Here is a 26,525-nt window from a genome sequence, read left to right as displayed (position 1 = left end):
ATTGGGTTTTCATGAAATTGCTCAGTGACTAAGTCAAGGTTATGATATGGTGTGGTCGTATGCGTCTTGGAGTACTTACCTTTGATCGTCCTTTCCCAGCAGTCCCAGTATTCTCAAGAGCTGAATCTGTAACCACGGTGCTGGCACACTATGGTAACTGAACTCAACTGGGAGCTTTCCTCCCACCACTTGCTTTAAGATTGTTACAAAACTCTCAGTCAGATCTTTATAGCCAGATGGATTTTCCTACATTAAAAAAAAAATCTGTTAATAATAATGTCTTTTCTTACCCTTTTTTTTCTTTTTTGAGACATGGTCTCATATAACCCAAGGATGACCTCAAATGTGCTATGTAGCCACGGATATAATTTCATACATAAGTACTAAATTTATATCATTTCCAATACTCTCTTATCCTACCAACTCCTCCCATGTCCTTGCCCCATTCCCTCTCAAATTCATGACCTGTTTTTAAATATTATTCTCCCTGTCTCTGTCTCTGTCTCTCTCTCTCTCTCTCTCTCACACACACACACACACAAAACAACCTACTGGGCCTATTTAGTGTTGCTCATATGTATATGTGTTTAGGATGACCAGCTGGTATTGGATAGTTTATAAGGGGGCTCATCCCTCAAGAAGACCAATTCTCTCTCTCTCAGTACCCATTAATTGCCTGTAGTCTTCATCTAGGGGTGTGACCTTGTGAGATTTGTCCCACCCACAATGGGATATAACTTGGTGTCATTGGTTAGAATTTGTTTAGGTGACCATGTTGCTGAGATTTCATGAGTGCAGCTCCCTCTCACCTTACAGACCATACCATCTCACAGTAGATGTCCTGGTCCTCTGGTTCTTATAATCTTCCCATCCCTTTCAGGATGTTTCCCAAGCCTGAGGTGTGGGAGCTGTGTTGCAGATGTATCTACTGTTGTTGGACACCTCACACTCACTTGTCCTCTAAAGTCTGACCAGTTGTGGATTTGAACTCTTCATCTTTCTTGCATTCAACTCATTAACAACTTATAAAAGTTACATTTAGAAGTAAATATTGCCGGGCGGTGGTGGCGCATGCCTTTAATCCCAGCACTCGGGAGGCAGAGACAGGTGGATCTTTGTGAGTTCGAGGCCAGGCTAGACTGACAGCCTCCAAAACAATACAGAGAAACCTTGTCTGGTTAAAAAAAAAAGTAAATATCAACATATGTATGTGAGAGTACAGTAGACATGTGTGCAGTCTACACACATGTGTATGCACGAGTGTGTGCCTATGCATACGCAGAGTTCAGAGGAGGATTCTGGGTATCCTGCTCTATCACCCTCTGCCCTATTCCCTTGAGGCAGGGTCTCTCACTGCACACAGAACAAGACTGTCAGCCAGAAAGCCCTAGACCCTTTCATCTCTGCCTCCCTCGGCATTAGGGCTCCAGGCATACATGGATCACAGCACCAGAGCTACAGGCTTACATGGAGAGCCACATGTAAGCTTTTACATAGGTACTAGGATCTGGGTCTCAGTCCTTCCTGCTTGTCCACTGGGCCATCTCTCTAGTCTGATAATGGTATAAAGTATTCATCATTTTATTGAAGTATCTGCATTTTCTTTCATTCCATAGTGATATTGTTACAATGGTAACTACTGAGCACAAGCTTACCTTAATCATCCTAAGGTATATATGCAGAGAGGCAGCCATGACCCCAGCATCTCTGTCACAAAGTGCTTTCCGAAATTTAGTATGGATATGCTGTACTTGATTAGGAGCGATGAGGTAAAATTTGTACAATGCCAGAACTGCTTTTCTTCGTATAATCTCCCTAAGGATAAAAAATGAAATGTAAACAAGGTAATCTAGGCCACCAAGTATCTGTTACTAATTAATTACTCTACTAATGCAGCAAAGTATAAAAAAGACAAGAAGTAAGATGTCAAGAGACCCCTTCTGGTGGGAGGGAAGACTGTGTGTACATGTGTGCATAGAGGCCAGGTTGATATCAGTCATCTTCCTCTAGTACTCTCTGCCTTCCTTTTTGAGACAGGGCCACATATGTAACCTGGAGCTTGCTAACTCAGTTTCACTGGATTGGTTGCCCACAAAACCCAGGGCCTCCCTCTCTCTGTCCTCCAGCACTGTATTCTAGGTGCAGGCTGTCAAATCTGGATTTCATGGAGCTGCCAGGAATTCAAACTCAGGGCTTCATGATTACACCCAAGCATAGTGGCGACCGAGCCCTCTCTGCAGTCCTTTTGAGTTATTGACTCACTATATAGCCCAGGCTAGTCTCTAACTCATGACATTCCTGCCTCTGCCCGCAAATGTGGCAAACACAGGTGTGAACCACTATGCCCCAAAGAAACTTTAACTGCCTATTAGTTATAAACATCCCTCGTTACAGAACTTTCAATAACACGCATAGAATACTTTTGTAACCAATTAAAACAAGAGAATTTTTGTACTTCCTTAATTCTATTTTTGTCTCTTTATTAAACAAGGATAAAGACTGTTTTCTATAGTAGGCAAGGATACTCTAAATACTGAAGGGATAGGGAAGCACAAGGAGCATGTGGATAAGAAAAGCTATTCCTCTGCTTCCTGGGACTTGTTTTTAAAGCCTTGTGACAATAAATTGAAGTGTAATCTGTAGCAGATTATGTTTAGCAAACATGTAGCAAAACTGCAACATTTTTTCATTTTTGAATGAAAAACTATTTTCTAGTTTTTTGCTTCTTTGGTTGATTTTGATTTTGTCTTTTGCTGTTGTGTTTCAGTGCTGGGGACTAACCTCAGAGAAACATACATACCAGATAAGCAAAAGATCCAAGTTCAAATCCCACCACCCAAGATAAATGGCTCACCACCACCTGTAACTTCAGCTCCAGGGGCATCTGATGCCTCTGATCTCTGTGGACACCTGTACTCACATGCATATACCCACATAGGACACACATAAATACATATAATCTTATAATTTCAAATTAGAAAAAAATGATAAACATATATATATATATATATATATATATATATATATATATAGTTTTGTTTGTTTGCTTTGTTTTTCAAGGCAGGGTTTCTCTGTGGCTTTGGAGGCTGTCCTGGAACTAGCTCTTGTAGACCAGGCTGGCCTCGAACTCACAGAGATCCTCCTGTCTCTGCCTCCAGAGTGCTGGCATTAAAGGCGTGCGCCACCAATGCCCGGCTAAACATAAATATATTGAGAGCTTAACAATATGTCCATTTAGGAAAACAACTGTAGTACATTCCCCCATATGGCCCATGGCCTTCTAAGACAAGAGCTTGTGACTAGGTTCACAGTACCAGGCAGGAACACCCTAGTACAGCAAGCCCTTCTCGAGGCTTATAGAAACCTATAGCTTTGTAAGCTAATTAAAATATATAGTTTAAAAGAAAAGGTTTGAGCTGAGGTGCCCTGTAGCAGTAGACAACACTTTTCCCAGAAACGTGTTACTAGATGAGTCGTTGGTCAGGAAGTTCCCAAAGGCCCCCAAAACAACACAATTGCCATTGCCCTTGGTTGCCCACCATAACTACATGGTAAAACCTTGCTGATGAAGATCCCAACATTTTGGTTTATGTTCTGCGTCCAGCCTTTTGCCTGAGTGCCGAGGGGGAGGGCTCAGGTGAACTCAGGTCCTCATGCTTGCACATCATGTACTTTACCAACCAAGCCATTGCCTCAGCTCCCAACCCTACACATGCTTGATAAAAACATTTACATACAAACTTGTTAGAGACTTGGGGTTTTTTTCCTCTTATACATCATTTATTTCATCTGTTTTAAGAAGTATATTTAACATTCCAAAATAGTATTACATTGTGTTGGGTCGTAATACAAATGGCAAGCTCTTAATCAAGCTGGAAATGACCTGGAAACTTTCTCTCTGATGACTAACTTTCAAAATTGTTATAGCTGCTTTTGATGTCCACTTGCCACAAGTCAGAATCATCTGGGTATGGAGCCTCATCTAAAGGTATGTACTGACTGCCTGGACTCCTTTGGGAAGGTCCACCCCAATTCTGGGCTGCACTTTTAGTAGCAGCCTAGAAGAAAAGGGCACAGCAAAAGGAAAACCATCCCGCCTTTTGCTGGCTTGGCCTCCATCTTACTGCAGAGTTGATCTGCCCATTGTTACTGCTGTTGCTGCTTCCCTTGCTGACAGAAGAACCAGCATTTCCAAACTTTCAACGTGAATTAGGGACCATGGGTTTGCCAGGAACCTTCTGAGCTTCCAGCACCAGACAGGACTGCTGAGGAACCTGGGCTTTAGAAGTGAGAGACTATGGGTTATGTTTTCCCTGTTGTATCCCAATTCCGTCCACTCCTATGAGAGATAGTCACTGTGCGACTATTCTGACTGATGAAGCACCCAGTCTCAAGGACCGAGTAATTACCAGGGTCTCAATTTTCAGGGATAAATCTGCTATTGTTACTATTTTAAAGTCGACTTATTAAGTTCTTTAATAATAATTTTCCAGCACTTGTGAGGCAGAGGCAGGCGGATCTCTGTGAGTTCGAGGCCAGCCTGGTCTACAAGAGCTAGTTCCAGGACAGCCTCCAAAGCCACAGAGAAACCCTGTCTCGAAAAACCAAAAAGAATAAAAAAATAAATAATAATAATTTTATACTATATATGTAGATATACTACACACACATACATAGTTGGAGAAATGCCTTAATGGTTAAGAGCATGTGATTTTTTTTTCTTAGAGACAGGGTTTCTCTGTATTGCTTTGGAGCCTGTCCTGGAACTCGCTCTGTAGACCAGGCTGGCTTTGAACTCACAGAGATCCACCTGCTTCTGCCTCCCGAGTGCTGTGATTAAAGGCGTGAGCCACCAATGCCCAGCTTGTGATTTGTTTGTTTGTTTGTTTTTCTTTCTTTCTCTGTGTAACAGTTCTGGCTATTCTAGAACTTACTTTGTAGATCAGGCTGGCCTTGCACTCACAGAGATCTACCTGCCTCTGCCTCCCAAGTGCTGGGCCCAAAGGTTTGGTACCAATACACCCAGCATATGTGCTCTTAACCTCTTCCTAAGGACCCAAGTTCAATTCCCAGCACCCACATCAGGCAACTCACAATTACCTGTGATTCCAGCTCTATTAGATCTAACGCATTTGGCCTCTGCTGGCACCTACACTCACATGCACATACCCATACACAGATACACATACACACACACACACACACACACACACACACACACACACACACTTAAAATATAATAAAGTCTTTATATGGGTGTACATATATATATATATGTACGTGTGTGTGTGTGTGTGTGTATAAATACACACACACCATTGGTTCTGTTCCTTTAGAGAACTCTTGACAAATACAATAGTACTGTACCAAAGGTCTTCCATAGAGATAGACCCTATATGCAACAATACTGACCTGCCAAGCAAGATGTACCAGTGCAATAGTGGCATGACTGTTACGGGTGACCAATCATCTCTAATTGGGTATGAGGCCTGCTCCACAGGAGGGAATTTATGCCTGGACTATAAACCTGGTCAAAAGTCTATGTTTGGGGGTCATAGGCTCTATGAGAGAACCTACTACTATTACTTCCCTAAATGAACACATTGTCAAGCTGTCTTCTAAATAGAAATTACTGCTTTTATCAACCTTAGCACAACTTCTTTTTGCAGTGGGGCAGTGTTAATGCAGAGACTTGTAACAGGTCAAAGTGCTAAGAAACTACTCAGCCCTAAACAGGACATCTCTACTACCAATACCATCCCCACAAGGCTCAGGTGACATCTTGGAAAAGGGAAAGGAAAGACTATAAGAGCTGAAGGATGTGGAGGAGTACCAAGAAAGATTGTCTTCTGGACATGACATGGTTATCTACATAAAACCTCACAGCTGGGTGTTGGTGGCGCACGCCTTTAATCCCAGCACTCGGGAGGCAGAGGCAGTCAGATCTCTGTGAGTGCAAGGCCAGCCTGAGTTCGAGGCCAGCCTGGTCTACAAAGCGAGTTCCAGGACAGCCTCCAAAGTACAGAGAAACCCTGTCTCGAAAAATAAATAAATAAATAAATAAATAAATAAAGCCTGCACAAAATGAAATCAGTTAACATTCCAGCATGAATAGTAGAAAGGCTCAAAAGGTTCCAGCCTTAGCTGAAAAGCTACTGTAAATTGGTGGCTTGGGGGAATGGGAATCATTTTTCTCTGGGACACAGCCACCATTAGGTTGCTCATGTTCTAGTGGATGCTTCAACACCCAGGCATATATGGGCAGCACTATTTGGACTCAGTAGGTCGTTGCTGTTGTTAGTATTACTAGAAGGAGGGGGAAAACACATGAAGGCGAAAGGGATGTGTTGGGAAGGGTCTAGGGAGTAAGAGGTGGATATGATTAAGATACATTGTACTGATGTATGGGACTGTGGAGGAAGAAATAAAATGTACATTTAAATAAATTTTTGTTTTGAAATATATAGTATAGACATCTATGTTAAAATAATTTACTTACTTAGAATGTTGAAGTTTATCTTCTATTAATGGAAGAACAGCTGGGATCATTTCTCGAGGGAAAATCTGGCTGACAACAGTAAGTGCCATACATACTTCTACCAGATTAGTGCTCTGCAGGTCCTGCCATTAAGAAAGGAGACAGTCTGCACAAATTTAACACCATAATAATCCTGCTTACTCAGTAATTTCCCCTAACTTTTTTAAAAAAAGATTTATTTGTTATATACACAGTGTTTTACCCACAGACCAAAAGAGGTCACCAGATCACATTATGGATGGCCATGAACCACCATGTGGTTGCTAGGAATTGAACTTAGGTCCTCTGGCAGAGCAGCCAGTGCTCTTAATTGCTGAGTCATCCCTCCAGCCCAGTTTCCCCTAACTTTATTGCCCTCAAACTTGTCCTAAAACAAGTTTACATACTTTTCTAGTTAATATAGACGGAGCTTTAGAATTTATACAATAAAAAGTATATGCTCATTCATACTTATATACACATATGGTCTATAAAATGATCTAACATAAACTTTTAAATATTTTTTTAAAAGTTTGAAAGAAAGGTTGGTAAGGTGGCTCAGTATGTTTTTTTAAAAACGCTGCAGGGTGGTGGTGCACTCCTTTAATCCCAGCACTCGGGAGGCAGAGGCAGACTGTCCTCTGTGAGTTTGAGGCCAGCCTGGTCTACAGAGCAAGTTCCAGGACAGGCTCCAAAGCTGCAGAAAAATCCTGTCTCAAAAAACAAAACAAAACAAAACAAAAAGTCTACTGAGCAAGCCTGACAATCTAAATTGATTTCCAGAGCCCGCCCCCCCTCATACACACAAATTAAAATTACATGAATTACATGAAAGGTGATACAAAATGCAGACTGTGTCATCTTGCATGGCTTTTTTAAGAGTGCTGGGATCCTTATGCTTGCACTTGAGGACCAAGTCATCTCTTTAGCTCCTCTTTCAAACTAAAAAAAAAAACATTTGTTTGTGTGTGTGTGTGTGTGTGCGCGCGCGCGTGTGCGCACAAGTCCTGATAACCTGAGTTCAAGCCCCAGGATACACACACAGTAAATAAACAAATTTATTTTTCAGTAAACTGGAGAGCAATTGTGAATAAAACCTGATGTCAACCTAAGATCTCCACATGTATAAACATTTATGTACAATCACACACACACACACACACACATACAGACATATATAGTATGACTTCAAATTCAGAAAAGACCACACCACAGACATTCTCACATTATCAAAAGTCTGATAAAAGATAAAGAGGAAGGCTTGAGGCTTTTAGAAAATGATGGATGACTGACAGTTCTGCTAGATTCTCGAAAAAAAAAAATCAATCAGGGAAAGCATTCAGAAGTGGGTAATGGCTCCAAACTCTAGTTTAACAGTAAAATAAAAGATCCTGATCATGCCAGGCACTGGTGGCACATGCCTTTAATCCCAGCACTCGGAAGGCTAAGGCAGGTGGATCTCTGTGAGTTCGAGGCCAGCCTGGTCTACAGAGTGAGTTCCAGGACAGCCTCCAAAACAATACAGAGAAACCCTGTCTCAAAAAAAAAAAAAAAAAAAAAAAAAAAAAAGATCCTAATCACAACTCATCTGCGGAGTAACTTAGACACAGGTTTCAAGTGTTGAGCCAGACACTGGACAAAAGTCCAGAAGTATGGTTAGCTATCAACCTTTTTGATTTTTTTTTAAAATCAAATTTAAATCAAATTTTAAAAAAATTTTAAAAAACTATGTGATGCCGGGCGGTGGTGGTGCACGCCTTTAATCCCAGCACTCGGGAGGCAGAGGCAGGCGGATCTCTGTGAGTTCCAGGCTGGGCTGGACCGACAGCCTCTAAAACAATACAGAGAAACCCTGTCTCGTAAAAACAAACAAACAAAAACTATGTATTCATGTGTATGATGTGTGAGGAGCGGAGTTCATGTGTGCCAGTGTGTGTAGAAACCAGAGGACAACTTTGTGGAGTCAGTTCTTCCTGCCCTATGTGAGCTAAGGAACAGGAACAGAACTCAAGTCATCAGTGCAAGGCAAGCACTTCACCCACTTAGCCATCTCATGGTGGTCCTCAGATGGACTCTTGAAGTACTGCGCACAGGTGTGACAGGCATCTGGGAGCTCAGGGGGACATGGAACCAGCAGGCAGGCAGCAGGATTGCATTCAGACTCTACATGACAACCAGCTCTCCTTGTTTACATATATTCCACCTTGACTTAACATCCAATGTCATCCAGGCATGCCAAGTTCATCTTTGTCTATTCTCCTTCATTCCTTTTCTTCCTTTCTTATTCTTTCCTAGTCCATTTCCTCTTCATAGGCCTTCTTAAAGAGCATGGGCTGACACAGTTTGTGCCATCTCTGTCTCAGACTCCTAAAAGCGAGAGTGTTTTAAGTTATAACTGCCTTTTTTTAAACCTTTCTCTTTTCATTCAACATTTAGTCAAAACTGCCTCCTCTCCCATTCTAACCTTGTTACTAATGCTTCCCATTTCCACTTACTTTTCCCTCCTTTATTTTTTCTATCACCCCAACATTAATTTGTTTCTGTTACCCCAAACATCAGCAACCTTAATGTTTTTCTTTTCCATTCATAGCCACAATAACTATTATGCTAGTCGACATAGCACTCTATATGGGTTTTGATTACTGCATATTCATAGTGGGCTATCCCAATGACACTGACTGTGTTTGCAGATGGAATTCTTCTCCAAGGTGAGTGCTGAGAATTGACTCCAGTGCAGAGGGAAAATGGTACTTTGGCCCTCTTATGCAGCCAGTCTCTCTTGAAGACTGCAAGCACTTCCATTCCACCAGGGCAATTTAAAAACAGAAATCTAGCCACCAACTTGGTACTACAAAACTCCAGAACCACGAGAACCAAAGTAACAGAACTCCTCCAAAATCTGCTAAGTTCATATTAGTGGCCTCAAAGCAAAGAATTCAAGAGAATGATTATATTGTCAAAACCTCAAAGTGGGCAAATGTAAACTGTGAATGAATCTCAAGAGAATATCAAGAGCTGAATTCGATAAAGATGTCAACACAAGGTATAAAAGCAGAATTCCAAAAAAACCCACTAAATTGAAATACTGTAAATGAAAAATATAATTAAGTCAAACAAAAAGTTCCATGGAAAGCCTCACTGACAGAATGGATAAAGCGGAGGTGACTCTTAACCGCCAGCCTGGTCCCACAGCTGCACACACATCAGCCCCAAATAAGCACACAGACACTATATTATGAAACTGTTGGCTGGTAACTTGGGCTTCTTATTGACTAGCTCTGCCTTAATTATTAACCAATTACTATCAATCTAAACATTTCCACATGGTCTTATCTTACCAGAGAAGGGTCTGGACCCCTAACTCCTTTGGCAGTTACATGGCAACTGATCCTGGTGGGCTCTACTGCCTGCCTTTCCCAGACTTCTCCTCCTCTCCTAGTTATGCCTATCTTACTGCCTTATTCATCATTGGCCCAACAGTGTTTTATTCATCAACCAATAAGAGAAACATATATAAAAGAACATCCCCCATCAGGGAGGACAGAATACCAGGATCTGGAGAATAACAGGGTAGAGGAATTGGAACAGTCAGATCACAACAAATATAAATAAAACAATAAGTACAAACAGAACATTCAGTATCTGTTGGACACAATGAAGAGATAAAATCTATAAATCATGTGCATTAAGAAAGGCATAGAAACATAATCAATATAATTATAGCAGAAATTTCCCAAACTTAAGGAAAAAGATTGCCTGTCCAAGTACAGGAGGCATTTAGGGTACCAGATAAATGAAAAGAACCTCCTGATCATCTTAAGCCTCAAATGTCAAATAGGCAGAAGATGTATTAAATGCTGTAAGAAACACCGTGGTGTCTGGATGATAATGACCCCCATAAGCTCATATATTTGAATGCTTGGTCCTCAACTGGTGAAACTGTTGGAAGTTTGTTGGAAAAAGTGTGTCACTGGGGGTGGGCTTTGAGTTGAAGAGCCCATACCATTCCCAGTGCACTCTCTTCTCATGGTTGTAGATCAGGATGCCAGCTCTCAGCTGTTCCTGCTACCATGCCTTTGCTCTGCTTCATGGGCTCTAACCCTATGAAACTATAAGCCCAGTTAAGTGCTTTCTTTATAAGGTGCCTTGGTCATGGAGATTTATCACAGCAAGAGAAAAGTAGCTAAGACAAACACCAAGTCAGGTAAGGGCATGCTCCTCAAGACAACAGATTTTCAGCAAAACTTTTAAAGTCAGCAAGACTTGGAGTTGTATTTCAAGCTCTGAAAGACAAATGCCAGACAACCATGTGCAGCAAGGTTGTCTGTAAACTGAAGGAGAGAAAAAAAAAGCTTTCCTGCAACAAAAACAGGGTAATGGTAACTACAGAGACTCTCTGGTAAACATTGTGAGACTGAATGATGGTCAAATGCCCAGCCATAAATGGAACATCTACAGCACCCCTGCAAGGCTCAGGGAACATCATGAGGAAGGGGCAGAAAGAATGTAAGAGCCAGGGAGAAGGTGGGAGGAGGACAGGATGCTAACTTCCAGCCTTCACATGGATATGTACTCTTGAGCTCATAGCTGCTGTAATTACCTGCACAGACTCTGCACAAGAATGGGCCATCAACACTCTGTCCTGGAAGAGAAAAGAGCCCTTGGGCTCCAGTCCTCCTAAGAGTATATAAGGCAGTTGTCTGGAGGCAGGGTAGACATTTTCTTCTGCAGTGTAGCCAGCCACCAGTGAGGTGCCCACATGCCTGCTGATAAGCATTGACTTACTCTCCTGTAAATAACACTAGTGAAACTCATTGGGTCACACAAGGAAAAGTCATGAACATAGCAGGGGGGATAGCTGGGAGACCATGAGGACTAGCAGGAGTCAGAGGGGCAAGAGAGGACAATAGAGTAATCATGACTAAACTGCATTGTCTACCGGTATAAAGATGCCATAATGAAACCCACTATTATCTACAAATAATGTGCACAAAAAAAAACTTTAGAGAAGGCTGAAGAAATTTAAAAAACACTAAGTAAATTCTTTCTTTTTTTTAAAGATTTATTTATTACATATACAGTATTCTGTCTGCATGTGTTTCCACAGGCCAAAAGAGGGCACCAGATCTCATTACAAATGGTTGTGAATTACCATGTTGTTGCTGGGAATTGAACTCAGGACCTCTGGAAGAACAGTCAGTGCTCTTAACCTCTGAGCCATCTCTCCAACCCCAACACTAAGTAAATTCTACAGAAGATACTTGAAGAAATCTTTCAGACTGAAAAGAACATGAACATATTCATGAAGTCCAGGAAAAATAAACCACACAAAAACGTTAAGTAAAGGAGGATCAAGAAAACAGCTAACACTACAAAGTCAACAAAATGGCAGGAATTAATAGACGCCTTGCAATACTAACTATGCATACATACTAACTGCCTCATTTCACCAACTGAAAGACACAAAATGCCATACTGCATTAAAAAAAGCAAACAACAAAACCCCCAGTATGCCTCCACGCATGCACCTCACACTCAAAACACAGATAGCCTTAGGGTGAAAGGATGGAAAAGAGTAGCCAAGGAAATGGAATTGGGGATGGAGCAGGCGTTAATGTCCTACTAACTGGCAGAATAGAGCTTAAGCTAAAATTAGTCAGAAGAGTTGAAGAAGGGAACAACCTCGCTGAGCACGTAAAGTAAATGCTTCATAAGCCTGGTTGCCTTAGTTCAATCCCTGAAACCCACAGAGGAGGAACCAACTCCCCAAAGTGCTGCCCTCTGACCTTTACATGGAACATGCACTCTTGCGGCACACACTTGAGCACACACACACACAAGCAGTAATCATAATAACAAATAGAATTGAAATTTTAAAAAAATCAAAGAAAATGCAAATAAATAGTGTAAAGATGTATCTTAGGGTCTTGGCTAGACGAGAACAGTCAAATCTAAAAGCAGTAGGTGGAAAAAAATTAGATAAGGACAGATATTAATGAAAAAGAAATAAAAACAAAGACTCAACGGAATATCTGGTTCTTTGAAAGGACAAATGAGATCAACACTCAGGGAAAACAACCAAAGAGAAAGTGGACACAGATTAATAAAATTAGAGATGAAAAGGGAGACATTTTAATAGATAACAACAAATTTTTTTTGGTTTTTTTGTTTTGTTTTGTTTTTTCAAGACAGGGTTTCTCTGTATTGTTTTGGAGGCTGTCCTGGAACTCACTCTGTAGACCAGGCTGGCCTCAAACTCACAGAGATCCACCTGCCTCTGTCTCCCGAGTACTGGGATTAAAGCTGTGTGCCACCAAAGTCTGGCAATACCGACAAAATTTTTAAAAATCACCAGAACATGTTTTAAAATTTTATATTATACTAAACTTGGGAAATCTAAAATAAATAAATTTATAGATTCATACTAACAAAATCAGACAAAGGTGAGATAATTTAAATATATGAACAACAAGCAACAGGACTTGAGCAGTAATGCATAAAATCTAACTAAAAAGAAAGTCCATAGCTGGGTGTGGTGGCACATGCCTTTAATCCCAGGGTGGGGGGAGGCCAGAGGCAGGTGGATCTCTGTGAGTTCGAGGCCGGGCTGGTCCAACAGCCTCCAAAACAATACAGAGAAACCCTGTCTCGTAAAACCAAAAAAAAAAAAAAAAAAAAACCAAAAAAAAAAAACAACAACACTTGCAGATTGCCAGGTATGATAGAGCACACATTAACCCCAGCAATCAGGAGGGAGAAGCAGGCAGAAAGCCAGGGAAACATGATGACCCTGTGTAAAACATACAAAATCTAACACACCTAATAATTCAAGAATAAATCAAAAGATCATGCACCATAATGAGGCCAGTTTCATTCCAGAGGTGCAGGATGGTTCAAAATATTCAAATTAATACTTACTACATCACATAAATGGACACAAGGCAGAAATCACAGGATCATCTAAATACTTGTACGAAAATGTCATAATCCAGGCAGCATAGGCCTATATCCCTACTTCCCTGGGGAGGTACAGGTAGGAGGGTTAGGAGCTCAATGCCATCTTTCAGTTACAAAGTGACTTTGAGGCCACTTTGAGATCCTGTTTCAGAAAGAAGGGGGAGGAGGACAGAAAGGTCCTACACACACACACACACACACACACACACACACACACACACACACACACACACACACGGAAAAATAAAACAGAGCTATGGGTGTAGTTATTTTGGTAGAGTGCTTGTCTAGCATGCACAAAGCCTTGGGTTCGGTTTCCATAAACTGGTCATAAACCAGTTGTAATGGTGCACACTGCAATCTCATCACTCAGGAGGGGTGGATCTAGGAGGATCAGAAGTTCAATGCCAAAAATAAAGAGCCAGGCATGTGGTGCACACCTTTAATCCCAGCCCTTGGTAGGCAGAGGCAGGCAGATCTCTGTGAGTCGGGCGTCAGCCTGGTCTACATAGTGAGCTCCAAACCAACCAGAGTTTTAAAAACAAACAAGAAAAAAACCCTTTTAGGTGCTGAAGAGGCGGTTCAATGGTAGTTCCTGCAAAGGACTGGAGTTTAAGTCCCAGTGCCTGTGCCAGGGAGCTCACAACTGCCTGTAACTCCTGCTCCAAGGGATCTGATGCCCTCTTCTGACCCCCACAGGCATCTGCCCCTACACCTACATATAATGTAAAAAATAAGTCTTTAAAAGATATTTTTCTAAGTCAATGCCATAAGAACACCTACACTTTCAAAATTTAAGTAACTGTGATTAAAGAGAAGTGTCATATGACAGCAGAAATAAGATTTCATACTAACCAGCATACAATGAGATACAGTACCTTTACCACTGTATTCACAAGAAGAAGCAAAAGTTCATGACTTTCATGTAGAAATAAAGAAACAGCCAAATAACCTATTAAAAAATGAAGAAAAAGTTTTCATTACTATGTAACCCCCCAAAATTCCTTCCCTGTTAAGTTAAGGCCATAATCTACCCCAACTTTTAAGAGTGAAATGTATCAGTTATAGGCAATATAAAAACAAAGTATAAAATACAAGGTTAACAAACTGCTCTAAGAAGATTTCAGGTGTTCTTTATCCTGCACATTCACAACTACAGGTTCTACAACGTAGATACCAATCAAAGCCCTGTGAATGTCAGAGTTCTAGTGAGAATCTCTGCATAATCAATCAAATATTCTCTATCTTAGGGCCAAACACATAATTACTCAACAATCTAGTTACTAAGTTAGCACTGAGTCACTGATGATTTATTTACATTATCATATGAACTGTCTAAAACCAGCCTATCTGATATAATCATGTTACTCATATCTTATTTTCTCAATTTGAAGACAGTGTTGAGTAAGAATAATTGTTGAGGAAAGACACACTGTCTACAACATTAGATATACTCGCTATCTTAAGCATTCTATTTCAAAAATATACTTTAGGACTAAGGATGAATATACATTTTACAGACATCAGGACAAATGGAACATGGAATCCATGTGCTTTATGGCATTTCTGGCCACTTTTTATATTGGCAATGATATTTATTAGTTACTCTGTGTCAATAACTCTACAAGCCTTGCCTAATTTAATTCTCCAAACAACTCTATGATGTACGTATGATTACTATGCCAGTATAATAATGAAATCAAAAGAGAGGTTAACATCCTAAAGTCTATAGCTATTACATGATAGAACCATGACTCAAACCCAGACAGTTAGTCCCCTTGTACCTTGGGCCTGATTACCTAGCTCTCATCCTCATTCTTCTTTCTTCTCAAGCCTTTTAACCCTTTCAATAGAGACACTACTGCTAGCTATCCTTAACCTTACCCATGCATCTGTGTCCATTGTATGACATGAGAAATCATTTAGCAGCTTCTAGCCTCATAACCACAAAGGAGCAGCATAACTCACTGAAATTTTTTCAGTGATGAGGAAAACAGCTATTACGTCCACAAGGAAGGAAAAAGCTGACGAGACCAGGGAGCATTTTTAGCAGAAGCTACGTCTTCTCACTGAGGACACACCTGTTCAGCTAAGGTATCACCCACACCCAAGTCACCAACACTAAAGTCAATAAACTAGTTCAAAGGTCATATTAATGAAACCTTAATTCTGTTACAACAAACAGCCTGTCTTGACAAAGAATAAAGGAAAGGATGCTCTGTAATTTAAAAATAGATGTAATAAAGAACAATGAAGTATGACTTACAGAGTATATCCGATATGACTAGGAATGAAGTACGGACTAGGTATGCAGCTGAGTTGGGAGAGGGCGTGCCTAGCATACACAAAGTCCCGGGTTTAATTCCCAGCACTGCATAAAACTGAGCATATTGGTATATGCCTGCAATCCCAGCATTCAGGTTAATAATAAGTGACAACAATCTGGACTCCACCAACACTAGGCATGCACACAGTGCACACACATACATGTAGACAAAACTCATACACATAAATAAACAAACTCTTTTTCAAAAAGCTACTTAAAACTTGGGACAAAGCATGTAATAAATCAACTTAAAGCCAGGAGTGATGGTACATGCCTTTAAACCCAACACTCAGAAGGCAGAGGCAGGAGCATTGTGAGTTCAAGGCCAGCCTGACCTATACAGCAAGTTCCAGGGCAGCCAGGTCTACATAGTGAGACGGTGTCTCAAAAACAAACAAACAAACAAACAAACAAAAAGCAAAGTAAGTAAGGGTTTGTTTGGGCTCACAATCTGAGAACAAGACAATATGATAGAGAAGACATGGTGGTGAGAACTGGAGGTAGCTGATCACATTGTGCCCTCAGGCAAGAAGCAGAGAGCAGTGCATGGTACAAAATAAAACTGGAATAAAAAATGTGTGTTAAGTCTAAAAATCAAAATGTAGCAACAGCTATTCGGAATAATTGCATCACCTAGGCACCTTAGTCTTTTTGTCAACTTCAAGAGGAAACTCAACTAAGAAAATGCCTCCATCCAACTGGCCTGTAAGCAAATCTGTGGTGGTATTTTCTTAATTGATAACCGGTGTGGAAGGGTCCAGTCCACTGGGGCAGTGTCACCTCTAGGCAAGTGGTTCTGAGTGTTACAAGGATCAAACCATGGTGGAGCAAGTCAGCAAGCAGCATTCCTGCATGCGCTCTGCTGTAGCTTTTGCTTGAGTTCTTGCTCTGACTTCCCTCAGTGAGACTATGGCCTGGGAGTGGTAAACTGAAAGAAACCCTTTCTTCTCCAAGTTGCTTTTGGTGAGTGTGATGGCTAATCTTTGTTGTCAGCCCGACGATATCTGTAATCTTCTTTGGGATCCCAACACAGACGGAAGACTGGCTGAGACATCCAGCTTTGTGGGCTGAACAACTGCCTGATTCCTGGCTTTTCTGTCAGGAGTTTGCCATTGTGGACTAGGTGGACCACAGGCTGAAAGCTACTCCAATCAATTGCACATGTAAATATTCATGCTGTCAGTTCTGTTCCTCTAAAGAATGCAGCTAATACAGTCAGTGATTTACCACAGCAGTAGAAAGCAAGTTAAGACACCACCCAGCCGGGCGGTGGTGGCTCACACCTTTAATCCCAGCACTCGGAAGGCAGAGGCAGGCGGATCTCTGTGAGTTCGAGGCTGGGCTGGACCGATAGCCTCCAAAACAATACAGAGAAACCCTGTCTCGTAAAAACCAAAAAAAAAAAAAAAAAACAGACACCACCAATATATATCCAGCTTTCTCTTTCTTTCCTTCTTTCTCTTTCTTTCTTTCTTTTTTTTTCCAGACAAGATCCTTATATATAGCCCTGGCATATGGCTGGCTTCAAAACTCACTGAGATCCACCTGCCTCTGCCCTGGGAGCTGGGAATAAAGATATTTGTCACCACTGCTAGTCCCAGTATTTTCAATTATCTGTTGTTTTCAGGAATTCCTGCCTATGCCAACACAGTGGTCAATCAGGTAACAAGAGAGTAGGCTGAAGTCCCGTATTTTTGCAAAGGAAACCAAAACAAAAACTGGCCAGACCAAAGCCAAGTCTAACTAAAGTCTAGCCTTTAATATTTAAAGACATTCTACAGAACTCCAGACTCAGAGATCAGGGAAATTGAGTTTCCACTGACGTTGGACCTGACTCTATGAGAACATCTCATGGTCCATGGTCATGGAAGTAATTTTAACATTATAACTATTAACTTCTATGTTTGTCTCTAACCTCTCCTCTACCACTGCAGAGAGTCTCCAACTGGAGCAATTAGGTTGTCACCTGTAAGTGTGACTGCAGTGTGCGGCATACAATGGGCGACCATTCAAACCTGTTTTCTGAGCCCTTACCAACATGGCTAACACTAAGAAGGGCATCACAGCAGGAAGAGCTGACTCTGACCTCTACAGATGTGTTGTGGCATGTGCACACACACACATGCAATAAAGATATTAAAATTGCTTTCAATATTTAAGGACTTATTTATGTATGAGTGTTATCTGTATGTATGCCTGTATGCCAGAAAGAGCATCAGATCCCATTACAGATGGTTGTGAGCTGCCGTGTGATTGCTGGGAATTGAACTCAGGACCTATGGAAGAGCAGTCAGTGCTTCCAACTGCTGAGCTCCAGCCCATTTTTTAAGTATTAAAAGAAAAGGGGTATCACTATTTTCTCAACTAAAAAAAAGATAACTTATAAAGGGAATAAAGAAAAATAGCTCAATGTTGAAAAAATGTTAGGAAGAAACAGTAAAGGTAGAAAAGTGAAAAAGTAATGGAGAAGGAAAACTACACAAGGAATAAACATTAGAATTTTGCCTGAATCTGGAATCTACCAGTACCATCTCCTCCCAAGACTGAATTCTAGACAATTCAAATACATTCATATCTAACACACCTCCCGTTTCAAATGAAAAAGATGAAGTTGTTTTTCACTTCTCCTATAATGTTCAACAATAATGTAAAAAAACCCTTTTTTTCAGACATGCATGTTGGCATATACCTTTAATCCCAGAACTCTGGAGGCAGAAGCAGGTAGATGTCTGTGAGCTCAAAGCTAGCTAGGGTTATATACTGAGACCCTGTCTCAAAAAGAAAAGAAAACAGTCAAGGTTTGGTAGCTCACGCCTTTAATCCCAGCACTCTGAAGACAGAGGCAGGTGGATCTCTGTGAATTTGAGGCCAGCCTGGTCTACAGAGAGAGTTCCAGGACAGCCTCCAAAACAATACAGAGAAACCCTGTCTCGAAAACAAAAAACAAACAAACAAAATTAATGAAATTAGACAGGCTTCTTAAAGCATAAGTTACTGCTGGTGGTGGCAGTGCACACCTTTAATTAACCCCAGCACTCGGGAGGCAGAAGCAGGAGGATCTCTGTGAACTCAAGACCAGCCTCATCTACAGAGTGAGTGTCAGGACAGGCTCCAAAGCTATACAGAGAAACCCTGTCTTGAACCCCCCTCCCAAAAAAAGCATGAGTTACTAAAGGACAATTTACATATAAGAAACTCACTGGCTTTGTATGTCCAGTTTACTGGGTTTTACATCTGCATGTAGCATCTCACTATCCCATGATCAAGCACCCTTTAATCTTCCCTGTAACTTCAAAATGATTCATATCCAGGAACGCTGGTTTTATGTATAGGCTTTGTGTTCTAAAGTGTTAGCCTTGGAAATCTGGGTGGAATATAGCTCAGTGGTAGAGAACTTGCCTTAGTATGTGAGGGTCTATCCCAGGACTATAAAAAAATCCTAGGACTATAAAAAAAGAAAAAATACATAATGTAATGCTCTAGAAACATACTATATATCAGCCATCATTTTATAGTGGTTAATACCTTAAAAAAAAAAAGAAAGAAAGAAGTTCTTAAACTTATACATACCCACTCTTTTTTCTAAGAGATTTCCTTGTTGGGCCAACTTGATTGCATGTATATAGCCAAAAGAAGCATCATATCCAAGCATTTCACAATATATTAGTCTCACCATACATTCCTTCATCATTTTCTGAAAAGTGAAATATCCAATCACTATGTAAACAAACGAATGCTTTCATTTTTCTGTATGTCACACTCATTTAACAAGGGAGTTATTTATCCTGGTGATGAAGAACTAATATACATATTATAAAACAATTCCCTAATATCAGAATATAGAAATAAAAGTTGCTTCTAACAATCACTAACATTATTGATGTCAAAGAGTTAGTTCAAATATTTTATTGACAATTACACTATAAACTACCTGAAGCTATTTTTAATTCTATGTGCCCAGAAAAGTTTGACTAGACAAAATTTCATACACTTTGGTCATATTTGGCATTTACAATCAATTTGAGTGGGATGGTGATGACACAAGCCTTTACTCCCAGCACAGAGGTGGATCTATGAGTTCAAGGTCAGCCTGGTCTACAAGAGTGAGTTCCAGAAAGCCAGAGCACTTACAAAGAAAAACCCTGTCTCAAAAAACCAAAGGGGGGAACATCCATTTGAATATGCTTCATCATATGAAAACATCTAGAAAATTGATACAAGTTGATAATATATTCTGTAATGAAAATATTCAATTTTAAATATCAAACTGCAAGCCAGCTGGATTCCTATCACCCTAGCACTCAGGAACTGAGGAACTGAGTTAGGAGTTTAACAAAGGACTGTGTGAGCCCAGGAGTTGTAGACTAGAATAAAAGACACGGGAAAAAAAAAAAATCAAACTCAACACAGGCTTTCTTCAGCATTATTATATTACAGATGTATAATCATCTGCTGTATAAGTACTCTTCTCTTTTTAAATAACTCAATACTGTGAACTGAGAGGCATAATTTCTCTTTTGAATAATTTATTTTAAATTTTATTTTATGTGCATTGGTGTGAGGGTGTCAGGTCCCCTGGAACTGGAGTTACAGACAGTTGTGAGCTGCCATGTGGGTGCTGTGAATTGACCCAAGTCCTCTGGAAAAACACCTGTGCTCTTAACTGCTGAGCTATCTCTCCAGCCCCATAATTTCATGACCCGTGTGGCCATTACAAACTAAAAATCTTTTTTTTTTGGTTTTTCAAGACAGGGTTTCTCTGTGTAACTGCTCTGGCTGTGCTGGAATTAAAGGTGTGCATTACCACCCATCCAAAACAAATTCTTTACTAGATTTTATCAGAATGACATTTGCATTAGCAATATTTATAGCATAGTTTTGTTAGTAATAAAAATATGTTTCAAAACAGAGAAAAGCTCAGATTATTTTAATGTCTGAAATTAAAACTTGGCAATGATGGCGCACATTTAGTTCTGGATTCAATGTCAGGATCATAAATGAGGAGGAATACAGAAAATTCATTGTTCTATAAACAACTATCTGTAATCCCAACATCAGGACATAGAGGCAGAAGAATAAATTCAAGGTCATCCTCAGTTACATAGTAGTAAGTTCCAGGCCAGCCAGGGATACTGGATACAGGATACAGGGATACATCAGATCCTGTCTCAAAAAATTTTTAAATCTTAAAAATAGCTGGCCATGATGGGCATACATTTAACCCCAGCACATGATGTATTCTCTCTCTCTCTCTCTCTCTCTCTCTCTCTCTCTCTCTCTCTCTCTCTCTCTCTGTCTCTCTCTGTATCTCTCTCTCTGTCTCTCTCTCTCTCTGTCTCTCTCTGTATCTCTCTCTGTCTCTCTCTCTCTGTGTGTGTGTGTGTGCGTGTGTGTGTTAGTATATCTTAGGAAAATATTAGGGAGATGCAGTTAAGTTCAAATTACTTGTGTGTAAAGCAGTAAAAGGTAACTTGTTAACATATTAATTAATTAGGACTACTAAATTTGTTTTAACATTTGTCAGAGAGAGAGAGAGAGTTTTTTGTTTTATTTTGGTTTTTGAGACAGGGTTTCTCTGTGTAGCTTTGGAGCTTGCCCTGGAAGTCATTCTGTACACCAGGCTGGCCTTGAACTCACAGAGATCCATCTGCCTCTGCCTCCTGAATGCTGGGATTAAGGTGTGTGCCACCACCATCCACTGAATCTTATTTCCCTGAGTATTATAACTACAAAAAGATGCATTCATGTTCTCTTAGACTTCGCATATTCATGTTTATGACCATGTATTTATGCAAAATTATGGCCTTGATTTTTCCTAGGGGATAAACATTTCCACACACAAAAAGGACTCCACAGTCTAGATGTGTTAATACACACTTTTGTTCCCAGTACCCAGAAGCAGAGGCAAGTGGATCCTTGTGAGTTCAAAGTCACCCTGGCCTATCAGTTCTAGGTCAGTTGGGGCTACACAGAAAGATCCTGCCTCGAAATAAATAAATACATATTTTATTATTTCTTTTTTTTTGTTTGTTTGTTTTTTGTTTTTTCAAGACAGGGTTTCTCTGTGGCTTTGGAGGCTGTCCTGGAACTAGCTCTTGTAGACCAGGCTGGCCTCGAACTCACAGAGATCCGCCTGCCTCTGCCTCCCAAGTGCTGGGATTAAAGGCGTGTGTCACCAACGCCCGGCTATTATTTCTTTTGTAAAAACACCCACTAAACATTTGATGAACAAATGCTAGTTGGAAAAGACACCTCATTTTTACAAGTGTCAGGCCAGCAAGATGACTCAGTGAGTCAAAGTTCTTGCCACCAAGCCTGATGACCTGAGTTCAATTCTATGGACACAGGTAGTGGAGAGAACCAACTCCCCCAACTTGTCTTCTTCTCCACACTCATTATGGCTTGTACACATAAGCACAGGGTTACAAACATACAAACACTAACATTTTCAAGTGTAATAAATGTTAAGTAGCAATACACATTGTGTACATTGTGTTGAATTGATACATTGTACCTTATACAGATATAGTTAGTACATGTCAATGAAAAAAAAAACCAAAAACCTATAACAACAAAAACTGAGGTCCTAATCTGAAGATGTGCAAAGAGCCTCACAATTGCCAATGTAGAGCAGCCAGTTACTCATTCAATAGCTGCTCAGTGAGTGCTGTTTGAAAAAATCATACTACATGGAACCATGCTTCACATGCAAGTGTGGTGGACTGTGCAGACATACCAGTGTTGTAGTAGGAGCAGACACAGTTGCCTTCAGACTACTCAGTTCCTGCTGGATTAATTTCTCTTCTTCCTGAAAAATACAATTATTGTAATTTAAATAGAAAAGTTATATTCCCTGACCCATAAAACCCTCCTTGGAAAGAATAATTATTTTCAGGTTAACCTATTATCCCTCTGCATTTCATTCATTTGCTAGTAAAGATTGGCAGAGAAACTTCTTTAAAAAATTCCAAATGGGGGCGGTGGAGAGATGGCTCTGTGGTTAAGAGCACTCACTGGCTGTTCTTCGAGAGGACCCTGGTTCAATTCCCAGCACCCACATGACAGATCACAACTATCTCTAACTCTGAGATCTGACACCCTCATACAGACATACATGTAGGCAAAACACCAATGCACATACAATAAAAATAAATAGGTTTTAAAAATTCAAAATGGGAGGAGAGATGGCTCAGAGGTTAAGAGCACTGACTGCTCTTCCAGAGGTCCTGAGTTCGAATCCAGGGAGGAGAGGCAGGAGAGGGAGGCAGGCAGGGGAGGGAGGCATGCAGGAGAGGGATAGAGGCAGGAGAGGGAGGGAGGCAGGCAGGAGAGGGAGGGAGGCAGGCAGGTAGTCAGGCAGGAGAGAGAAAAGAAAAAAAATAAAATAAAATTAAAAAAATTCAAAATGGGGGTGGTGATATGGCTCAGTGGGTAATGGTGTGTGCTGCCATGCCAGATGGCCTGAGTTCAATCCCTGGAGCACACAAAACAGTAAAAAAGAACTGCCTCCTGCACTCAAGTGCTGTATCAGGCACACAGTTCCACTGAGCACCAAAATACGATGCTTTTTTTTTTTTTTTCCTGCTTTGGAACCTGTCCTGGAACTCACTCTGTAGACCAGGCTGGCCTCGAAGTCAAACATCAACCTGCATCTGCCTGCCAAGTGCTGGGACTAAAGGCGTGCACCACCACCGCCCAGATTGCAATGCTATCTTTAAATTGCACACCAATGGCTAATGAAGAACTAGCGTGGGCTGGAGGGGCGATGCAGCAGATAAGACTACACACTGCTCTTGCAGAGGACCGCAGTTTGCTTCCCAGCACCCACTCTGGCGTCTGGTGGCTTACAACGGTCTAAAACCCCAGCCTCATGGGCAGGACACTCTCTTCTGGACTCTGAGGGCATCTGCACTTTTGTACACACACACACACACACACACACACACACACACACACACACACCAAAACAACAAAAAAAATCTAAAAACAAAACAAAAAAGATCAGAAGTGAATCACTACCACATCTAGCTGCCTGTGCAGCTTCAAACTGCAACCTAAGCCAAAAGACACATTCTTTAAATTTTCATTCAGGAGCAGGGGCAGATGGCTCAGTGTGTAAACGCACTTGCTGCATAAGGATCAGAATCCATCATATAAAAAGCCAGATACGCGGGGCGGTGATGGCGCACGCCTTTAATCCCAGCACTCGGGAGGCAGAGGCAGGCGGATCTCTGTGAGTTCGAGGCCGGGCTGGACCGACAGCCTCCAAAACAATACAGAGAAACCCTGTCTCATAAAAACAAAAAACAAAAACAAAAACCATGTACAGTGAGGTTTATCTATAATCCCTAAATTCCTACAGAGAGACAGGTGGTAGAGACAAACCCCACAGAAGCTCCCTGGCCAGCTTGCCCGGAGTATATGGCACAGAAGAAAACAAAAGAGATCTTACCTCAAACAAGGTGGAAGGCGGGGACCAACACCCAAAGCTGTCCTCTGAACCCTACCATAGCATATGCACCCTCGTCCATCCACCCCTCCACCCCCCCACACACACAAGAGTACAAACACGTGTTTTTATATTTGGCCACTCATACAAATTAGCAAAATAGAATCACTAAGGTATGTTCAGTACACAAATCATGATTGTGGGGTGTGCAGCAAGCTCTGGCCAACATAGCATCGCTATACACCAACTTACAATTAAAACACATGCACATTTTAAACCTTTAAAGGCATCTTGTTTCTCTTGCTCCTCTCTGCTAGCATTTACATTGTACTTATTTACACTTATGTTAAGCCCCAAATGGATGACCAAGTCTTTGATAGAAAGAGACGTGTTCTATTTTCCTCATTATTTAACGCATAGTTGTGCTTGATAAAGATGCGCTGAAGAAATTATGACACAATATTATTATGTTTTTAAGACGTACACTCCTTGAGGCTTTGAATCAGTACCATACGCAATCCGTGCACGTTCAGGAACTTCTACTGTAACTTCTCGTTCTTAAAGCCCGTCTTTGCCCAAGCCTTTGCTCTGGCCTAGGAACCCCCAGCTCTGCAAAGATAACAGCCCTGCCAGCAGTGGGAGTTAGTTGCGGTGTGTGATGCCTCCAGAAAGGAGGAACTAAGTAAAACTCAACAGGGAAGAGAAACTTCGTATGAGACCATAGCCCAGGACTTAAATCGCACTGGCTAAGTTCACTCTTTTGACAGCTCATGTACTCCTCAAAGCACCCCACGGAATATACACAGGTTTAACGCCGAGAGGGCACACGAAGGGTCTCGGGCCTCCAGATCAGAAAGCCGGCCTCGCAGCGGTCGGTGCAGGCAGCAAACCCAAGCTTGGGGCGGACGCCCGGCCGCGTCCACCCAGCTGACCGGCGCCTCCGGCCCGGCCCACCCCACCCCACCCCGCCGCCCCAGCCACCTACGTGCTTGGACGAGAGCGCAGTAACGCCGCGGATGAGGCCGCCCAGTCTGGAGAAGAAGGGTGCTCTGGAGGCCGCAGGGCCCCCCAGCTGGTTCTGCAGGAAGAGCCCCGGCAGTGCCGTCAGCGTCCTCTCCACCATGTCGCTCATCGCGGCCTCGGGTCACAGATGCTGCACGCTGAACCTCCCGGCCTCCGTAGTCACTTCCGGCGTTTTGAATAAGAAATCTTTATTCCGGCCGGGGAGGTGCGAACAGGATGGATTTCCCAAAGAGACCGCCAGGGACGCACGAGTCCGCGAAGGTGAGCAGAGTTCTCAAAAGCGGCGAAATGTGTGTGCACTTGAGTAGTCTTGTATTTTCGAGACTCTCCCAAGCAGTGTTGATGAATTTATGCCATTTTCCTGCCTCAGCCTCCAGGTGCTGGAATTACAGACTTGATCCATCATCTTTTTTATCGTGCTCTTAACACCTTTATGAACTCTTACCTCTGAAACTTCATCTGTGATATTTTAAAAATCTAAGTTGTTCTTTCACCTATACCTCAACAACAACAACAAAAGTTTACTGGATAGAGTAGTTCTGCAAAGATAAATTTTAATTTACTGGAACATTTTTCAATATTTAAACTTTATTTAGAAAATTTTTCGTTAGAATTTAATATTTTATGCCAAAGTGAAAAGGAATTTTTAAATCTAGGCTCTTTCATTAGCTTAGAAAGATGAGAAAACTTACTTTCCAGGCACGTGTATTTGTCTGTAACCGCAGCACTTGGGGGTGGGGGAGGAGCAAGAAAATTCAAGCTCATCTGCCACGAATCAAACTCAAAGCAAACCTGGGCTATATGAAACCCCGTCTTAACTTTTCCCGACCCCCCCCCCAAATTTTTTCTTGCATCCAAAAATGCTGGAAAAGCAATATCAGATACTTTTCTTACTCAGGGGAAAGGAATGTGGTAACACTGCCAAAAAAAGAAAGAGAAAGACGCTTTCTTTATCTTGACCTGGGTGATATTCACCTTAGTGTATCTTATCCAATGGAACATTTTCAAATTGTAGTATGTTGCCAGCAGAGCAGAAAGAAAAATTACACATTTCAAACAGACGTGACAAGCTAAGCAAAGCTCTGTTGCTAACCTTTCAAAGACAGTGCCACTGAGACATCTTAGGCAGGTTGAATTATTGTACTGAGTCGCCAGAAAATGACACACTGAAGGGCCAAAAAACGTGAATCCTGCAGGACGTGGCTATGGGACAGCTTCAGAAATGACAAGGAGTCCGTCAGTGATCTGAGAGT

The 26,525-nt window shown here is 41.4% G+C and overlaps 1 protein-coding gene across 1 annotated transcript in view; it reads right to left on the bottom strand.

The window, feature by feature from the left end:
* The window catches only part of Ap4e1 (adaptor related protein complex 4 subunit epsilon 1), a 64,036-nt gene extending 38,590 nt beyond the window's left edge, over positions 1-25,446 (bottom strand). Inside the window, exons 1-7 of the mRNA XM_040746238.1 lie at positions 25,235-25,446; positions 22,537-22,608; positions 19,371-19,494; positions 14,353-14,426; positions 6,500-6,621; positions 1,656-1,815; positions 80-246 (exon numbers count right to left, since the gene is read on the bottom strand). Coding sequence (XP_040602172.1) covers positions 80-246; positions 1,656-1,815; positions 6,500-6,621; positions 14,353-14,426; positions 19,371-19,494; positions 22,537-22,608; positions 25,235-25,381 — 866 coding nt within the window. The 5' untranslated portion in view covers positions 25,382-25,446. The remainder of the gene's footprint in view (positions 1-79; positions 247-1,655; positions 1,816-6,499; positions 6,622-14,352; positions 14,427-19,370; positions 19,495-22,536; positions 22,609-25,234) is intronic.
* Positions 25,447-26,525: the final 1,079 nt, after the last annotated feature.

This window comes from Mesocricetus auratus, unplaced genomic scaffold (genome assembly GCF_017639785.1).
Source record: "Mesocricetus auratus isolate SY011 unplaced genomic scaffold, BCM_Maur_2.0 Super-Scaffold_100004, whole genome shotgun sequence".
In the NCBI taxonomy this organism is placed as follows: Eukaryota; Metazoa; Chordata; class Mammalia; order Rodentia; family Cricetidae; genus Mesocricetus; species Mesocricetus auratus.
The sequence above is the reverse complement of the archived record's forward strand: the minus strand, read 5'-3'. Positions and strand labels throughout refer to the sequence as shown.